We start from the raw sequence: 7,895 nt of genomic DNA, 5'->3' as shown, positions 1-7,895 counted from the left end.
ATTCACTCTGAAAAATGCAACATGTGAGCAAAACTTTATATTGATTAAGTAATGCAGGACCATATACTTATACTAAACCTTTTCTTCACGTAATGATTATTTCTTCTTTCTGCTTGTAGTGAATCCTGTAGCTGGACTCCTATATTGTACCCTTTAGTAAACAAGACATGAAACTTCTCTTTCAGTTCTTAACAACCAAAAAAAAAACTAAAGCTTTTTTCAAGGAAAGATACCATTATAAAAATCACAATTGTTCCTTGCTCATAATTATAACTTCCTTGAATCAGTCAGAACTGCTAATGAAAATAGCATTTAAAAGCTTTAATATTTATATTATCAGAAAAATACAAATTCAGTCAGAAATAATTTTCTAATGACTCTGTGCTATGTCTCTTCCAAACTACCAGAACAGGTTTTGGTTAACTCAGTACTATCATTGTAAGAGTTTCTACCTTCCAGACTGCAGGTTTTGCTTTGCTCAGTGTCATCATTATAAGACTGTCCCACTTCCTGACAGCTGGAAACAGCTGCCTTCAGTTTTTCCTCAATTTTAGCAGCTGTAGTGCACATTTTAAGCTCTCTCAGGCTGCTTATTAGGGTTCCATATCCTCCTTTTATGCCATGTCTTTGATACCAGGCTTGAAACAGCTTAATCTTCTGTTCAGATGTATCATTAACATAATCCCGAAGAGTTTGATCTATGACGGGTTCTGGTACTTTGTGGCTGCGAACAAATGTCTTGACTTCTTGGAGTGTCATCTCCTCCACAATACCAGCAATGTGGCTGCTCAGGTCAACATCTAGAAGTGTAAAAGGAAATTAATGCTCTTGGCATTTAAGTCTTATTGTTTTTTTATCACCTGTTCTCAGAGTTGATACTTTTCCTATCCAAAACTGATTAAGTTTCAGGTATACCTGACTCAATATGTTTTATATGCAATTTTTTACAATTTATAGAGGATCTGCTTTTGTAAGTTCCTACCAAATGCTACGGAATTCAAATATTATAGATCCATATTGCTTTCTACCACTTGAAATAGAATCTCAGTTCTCTCTGTAAGAGATTCTGCCCTTCTCTGTCATTAAAGTCTGGTCATGCTTCATGTACCCGTTTTGCCCAAAATAGCGTTGGGAAGGGTCTTGGAACGGGACAGATCTTTTGTTGTGATACAGCCTTGGATCTTATGTTCTGTTCCTACTGTGTGTTCCTACTGCGGATTTGCCCTTGAACATAAGGTAGGTTTGTGTTTCTGCGATCCCACTGCTAGGTGTAGGACTACTGTATTATCATAATTATCCATGATTCTAGAAATTCAGCTTGCTGCCTCCTAGTGTCTGTACCACATGCAGAACAGAAATTCACCTGTTGTCAATTAGTAATTGCTCCTTATACAGCAGAAATTCCTCCTGAGGAAAAACTTTCACGATACCTCTAAATGCCTTAATAAGCACAACATGAACTGGCATTTCTTTAATAAGTGTTCACTGTTGGGCTAGAATGACAGCTCCAGGCAGTGGCAAAGTCTATACAAAAATATACTTTTTTTTAGTGTAGGATTTACATGTCTATATATTTTTTTCTCCTACTGAATTTCGAGAAACTACTTGTCTCTTACCTGTGTTTATGAGCGGTACATTCTCCTGAAAAGACAAACGAGAGAAATTAGTAGAAACAAGTTTTGTATAACACCAACCTTGTATAAGAGGGTAAACACATTTCATGACACTTGGCTTCTATAATTTTCTTTTCGTTTTCACCACAATTCCCCTGTTCTGCGAGTGAGGGAAACATATTAGACAGACAGACCTCTTTTGACTTGGGTAAGCTTGGGAAATCACAATTGCTATTGCCTAAAAGTATGCACGGGGACAGGTACACTGGGTCAGTGGAGGTCTGATGATTTATGAAGTTTTGATCTTGGGTTTGTAACTTAGGAAGCACATCAACAAATCCTGAAGAAATAATACAGGGTTTCTCTTACTTCTCCCAAAAGAGTCCTTATGCTGAAATTTACTTCATTAATGTCATAGAAGAGAGGCATGCACGTGCTTGGGGAGTTCCAGCGTAATTTAAGTGGAACAAAGTTCCTTACATTAAGCTGAGTTTTTTGCATTTTAAGCAACAATACTTACATAAGAAGCCTCTGGTTTGGAGACTACTTCAACCAGGTTCTGATTGCTAGTGAGACCCTTCTGTTTTCTCTTGTCTGAAACAAAATAAAGCATTTTTTAAATCCAGGATAGAGTGTATCCCTCATCTGGACTCCAAGAATACAAAATGACATCTGAGTAAGCAGCTGAGTATGATAGGATAAGGAACAGGGAATCACTTACACCAGAATATTGCTCCAGCTATTCCTAATAGTGCTAACACCATTATCAAAACAATGGCCCACCATGGCACTCCTGTTGGAAGATTGGAAACATTATGTGAAAGTTAAGTCAAGAAAAAAAATACAGCAACACACTCTACATTTTAAACAAGATTGCATCAGACTATAAAAGCCCTTCTGTTGTCTCCTAAAGGCAGAAGCTACCCCTTTGTTCAAGTCTTACCTATCATGGGTCACCCCTAAAAAGGAGTAATAGCTCATACATCTGCACAGTGATCAAGGGAAAAGAGCAATTGTGCTCCGCAGGTCAGTACGGGGCCCAGGAGATATGATGGCCTTAGCTGTCAAGAATCACTGTGGGCCATTGTGTAGAACAGTACAATTGCATTAGCCTCTCAAAATACAGCAGATGCTAGACCGTGATAGGTTTTAAAATGGTACCTTTCATTCCACACACAGTGTCTGAAGTTGAAGTACATTGTTTTTCAATTATGCCACTTTCACATCTGCAGAAAACATGAACAAAAATTATAGGATTTGTTTCTGTCTTTATAAACTCTGTCAAGAGAGCAAGTAAAAATCTTCTAACACCTTTTATCAGCAAAATGTTTCATATATGAAGATGTTGGAGTTTGGAACTCAGTAGGTATGAAAATGGTACATAAAGGTATGGGAGTGGAAAAAAGTGTGGAAATAATTTTCTAGAAGTGACAGTAGATCACACAGACAAAAGGAAAGCTCAGATATTTCATCACATTTTTTGAAAAGTATATACAGACTTGGTGGATGTATACAAGTTTTTCTGCATGCCTTGGGAAAGCCTACATGGATGCAAGTTAAGTTGATTGAGCTAAGTCAGCTCAACAAGCTAAGTGCAAAGGAAAACTCCTATGTTTTCCCTCAGGTTATACATTACCTTAGCCACTGTCTTGAAACTAGTTGGAAAAAAGTGTGATAACATATGATATTAACAATTTCACATTTAATGATGAAGGTGTAAACTTACATGGTACATGGATCACAGTGCCTACATGGTACAGAAGAATTGCAAAAATGGTTCTTTGCACAGGTGCACTCCGTATTCTGTGCTGGGGTACAGTTCTGTGCAACCTCCAAACCTAAAATAAATTTCTTAAAGTTTGTTACATTGAAAAAGTACACCTTAAAAGCAGGCCTCTGCTCACAAGCTCTTGTCCTCAGGCTTACGTGCTTTTCACTCTACTACTGCTGGCACTTATGAGGCTTAATTGTAAGAACAACATAGTTTTTATAAGGAGCCCTGCTGCGAGAGGACTGGAAACATGGAGATGGCAAAGAGACCTCTGCTGGCCAAGAGCTCAAAAAACTGATCACACAATAAAGTACGTGCTAGAAGAGGACTCATTTGGCACTGCTTCTTTTTTCCCATTCAGAAGTGTAAAGCCAGACAGAAAGCTTAGAAGATAATGTAGCCGATCTCCCTGCTTGATGTCAGAGGCAGGTTCTTTACAGACAACAAGTTTTATCTCTTCTTGAGGACCACCAATGGGGAGGAATTTCACTTTCTCTTTTTAGCTAACATATTCCCTGCTGAAGTATCAAAACAAGTGAATTAATTTTCTCCTATCATCAGTGTGTACGATGAAGCTGTTTATGAAAAATTAGTTCTGCACACCTATCTACCTACTATGAAATCTATTTTCATAGGCATATGGGAATAGAAGCGACTTTTTGAGTTACCATATTCAGTACCCTGCTGTAATGGGAAAAAATGTTATATTTCAAAATTTGATGAAGTTCTACTGTGAAACCAGTGCTGAAGCCATTCGTGGAAATGTCAAACATGAATGATCCTAAGAATGGTTCTCATGGAACTTCAGTGGTATTTTTTTCTCCTGCGTACTGTTTTCTACTGACTTCTCTTCAACTACATTACTGTCCATGGGATAATGTGACTCGTCATCCCATTACCCTTTCTTTTCCCTTCAGTTTAACTAATAGTTTTTTTGTGGTACTGTACAAAATACTGAAGTGCTTTGCTGTACTCAACTTCAATACCCATCCAAAGATCCTTATTATAGTAGCTAATGAAAGGAAAATTTCCTATGCATGTGCTGTTGTTACAGGAAGGGGAAAGCACTAAAGATTGATATTCCAGCAGGTGATCTGAGTACAACTCTATTGGAATTAAGAGCTGCCTCTCTGCTTACTGAACTTGATTTTGGATATGAGGAATGCAGAACTATCATTCTCTAAATCCAGGTATACTAGAACTACAGGACACCGGTGGAAATGATAGGAGATCAGTTTAATGAATTTAAAAACAAAAATCTATGATGGGTATTTATGAAACTTCTGGAACCTGGTGTTCCCCTGCAGGTTTATACAGAAAGGGCTCATAAATGGATATTAAAATGACTAGGTAGTGATGGAGCTTCTAATGTCCTTTCCCACAACTGTGGATGCTTGTAGACTTTTCAGGGAACAGGCTACAGAAAGTAGACAGGTTTGTTTATGTTTTCTCTAAATAGCATTTCTTGCCTCCGCTGCTGAACGCAGAATACTGAGGTAGGTGGACTGCTAGTCTGACACAGTAGGACATGCTTTGTAGTCTCATAATTTGATCCTATATCCCACACAGCATCTTGCATGTATACAAGACATCACTCTTACCAGCTCCAGCAACTTTAAAGTATCATAGAATCATAGAACGGTTTGGGTTGGAAAGGACCTTAAAGATCATCTAGTTCCAACCCCCCTGCCATGGGCAGGGACACCCTCCACTAGCCCAGGTTGCTCAAAGCCTCATCCAGCCTGGCCTTGAACACCTCCAGGGATGAGACATCCACAGCTTCTCTGGGCAACCTGTTCCAGTGTCTCACCAACCTCACAGTAAAAAGTTTCTTCCAAATATCTGATCTAAATCTACTCTCTTTCAGCTTAAAACCACTACCCCTCGTCCTATCACTACACTCCCTAATAAAGAGTGCCTCCCCATCTCTCCTTAGGCCACTTTTAGGTATTGAAAGTCTGCTATAAGGTCTCCCTGGAGCCTTCTCTTCTTCAGGCTGAACAACCCCAGCTCTCTCAGCCTGTCCTCATAGAAGAGGTGTTCCAGACCTCTGATCATTTTTGTGGCTCTCCTCTGGACTCACTCCAACAGGTCCATGTCCTTCTTGTGCTGAGGACTCCAGAGGTGGATGCAGTACTCCAGGTGGAGTCTCACCAGAGAGGAGTAGAAGGGGGAGAATCACCTCCCTCGACCTGTTGGTCACGCTTCTTGTGATGCAACCCAGGACATAGTTGGCTTTCTGGGCTGCAAGTGCACATTGCTGGGTCATGTTAAGCTTCTCAATAATATTATTAATTACATGAAAGGCTATGGAAGAAACCATTGGGAATTCTCCCATGCCTGCTTCTTACAACACCCCTCTTCTTTTAAATAGAGGGCAAAGAAGAGAGAGAGCTTTTCTTCCTTAAGTCTAACCAGTTTGTACAGGGCCTGCTTTGCAAGGACTGTTTTGTCTGAGCAAAGGCAGACATAAGGAGATATAATGGACCAACATAGCTTGTTCTTCTCCCTACTTTGTGCTTGACAAAGGAGAACTGGAGGATAAACTGCTGACTTTGTCATAAATTCCTTCATTTACTAACACTAAAACATTTTAATCTGCATGCTACCCACTATTCAGGGATTGTGGATACTTTTCAGTCATATCTTGTATCAAAAAAGAGTCACTGGTAGAGTTACTTGTTCTATAGACATACCAAATATGCTGTCACACGAAGAGCATCTCAAACACTTGTCCAAATCATTAGCATGATCTATGTACTCCTTTCCGTTTTCACATGGAACACAGTGTTTGCTAGTATCTGTTGGACAGCCAATATTTTTAACAAAACCTGTAGAGACAGAAAAACAAGAGCTAAGATTTGCAATACCTTTGGACAGAAGCCATCACCTCTAAGACCTATGTCCGACTTTCTTTTTAATCCCTAATGCTTTTTGATTTACAAATATGGAAAGAATCTATGTTCTTTACACATACGTATATGCTCTTCAGGAATGTAGTATATGTATGATCTGACTATCCTTTCTCTTTGTCCTGGTGTCAGCTGGGATGGAGTTAACTTTCTTCATAGTAGCTAGTGTGAGGCTATGTTTTGTATTTGTGCTGAGAAGAAGTCTGATCATGTACTGATGTTTATAGACGCTGCCAGGATACTCAAGGACTTTTCAGCTTCTCTGCTGTGCCAGCGTCTGCAAGTGCAGGAGAAGCTGGGAGGGAGCATAGCCCCAATTACTAGCCTAGGATTTGACCTCAGGTTTAGGATTGAGACCCAAATTGGCCAATGGTACGTTCCATATAATGCATGTCATGCCCAGCATACAGATGGGAATCTCTCCAGAACTTCTCTCTCTCTCTCTCTCTCTCTCTCTCTAGGTCACCCCTCTCTTTTGGGGTCGTCCCACTCCCTCGGTTGGCTCTTAGTCTCAGATGCTTGAGCTCTTATCTCTTTTATGAGATTGGGGTTTTGGGACTCTTCCTGCTCTGGGATTATTAGCCAGGAACAGGCTGAGCCTTGGTCATCGGGTGGTGAGCAGTTTCACTGTGTATCACTCATTTGTATATTTGTATATATTACTATTATCAGTATTCTTTTCAATTTTATTGTAGTCTAGTTATTAAATTGTTCTTATCTCAACCCGCAAGTCTCTTTTCCCTTTACCCCTTTAATTCTCTCCCCCATCCAGGCTGGATGAGGCTTTGAGCAACCTGGTCTAGTGGAGGGTGTCCCTGCCCATGGCAGGGGGGTTGGAACTTGATGACCTTTAAGGTCCTTTCCAACCCCAGCCATTCTATGATTCTATGCAAAATTGTAAAACCCATGAATATAGGGAGTCTCATAGGGAAAAGCCTGTGCTTGCACTTTTTTAACCTCTTTCAAAGATGTGTATGTAACTCTTATCTCTTTTGTGACAAGTACGTTACGTGAGAACTACTGTCATTAGTGAAAAGTTATTGTCACACGGAGCTCAATAAATACTTTTGAAGTGTCTCCTGTCCTGTAACAGAGAAAGATACAGCTAGAACGAAGCATTGCATCCAGGAAACCAGCTGTCTCAGAAGAAAGCAGTTGTGCATATTGTGGTCTACACTCTTAATGACTTTTCAACAGTCTTACGATGATACTTACCACGTTCACATTTCTTGCAACACTTATCACCTAAATTGTATTCATCCAGGTTACAATTAATTTCCCTCTTAGCAATGATCCTCCTTGTGATTAATTTATTGTATTCTGTGTGTATTAGAGCTTCAGTATAATTTTTGCACTGTGTTTCAATAATTAAGACAACCACCTAGGAGAGAAGAACAGCAAGTTATACCAAAAAACTTGCCAAGGACTGTAGGTGTGTTTTACTACTAGCACAGAGTTACATCAGTACCATTACTCTACAGCTAAACATATTTATTTTCACTTCTTTATTACAGTTCTTCATTACTTCACAAGAGTTAATGGACGATGAGACACACATCAGATTTAATGCTATGAACCCTACTACTATAGGTAATGATC

General features: G+C 39.5%; 1 protein-coding gene across 1 annotated transcript; it reads right to left on the bottom strand.

The window, feature by feature from the left end:
• Positions 1-384: 384 nt before the first annotated feature.
• LOC104467542 (tumor necrosis factor receptor superfamily member 6-like) lies at positions 385-7,677 on the bottom strand (the record flags this gene model as incomplete). The annotated part of the gene is made up of 8 exons (XM_010081355.1): positions 385-800; positions 1,617-1,641; positions 2,134-2,207; positions 2,335-2,403; positions 2,775-2,839; positions 3,340-3,451; positions 6,081-6,215; positions 7,512-7,677. Coding segments are annotated over 8 exons (1,062 nt in total), but the record flags the coding sequence as incomplete, so codon positions are not given.
• Between the last annotated feature and the right edge of the window lie 218 nt (positions 7,678-7,895).

This window comes from Pterocles gutturalis, unplaced genomic scaffold, assembly GCF_000699245.1.
Source record: "Pterocles gutturalis isolate BGI_N339 unplaced genomic scaffold, ASM69924v1 scaffold21019, whole genome shotgun sequence".
NCBI classification, from domain to species: Eukaryota; Metazoa; Chordata; class Aves; order Pterocliformes; family Pteroclidae; genus Pterocles; species Pterocles gutturalis.
This window is presented reverse-complemented; position numbering and strand designations above follow the sequence as displayed.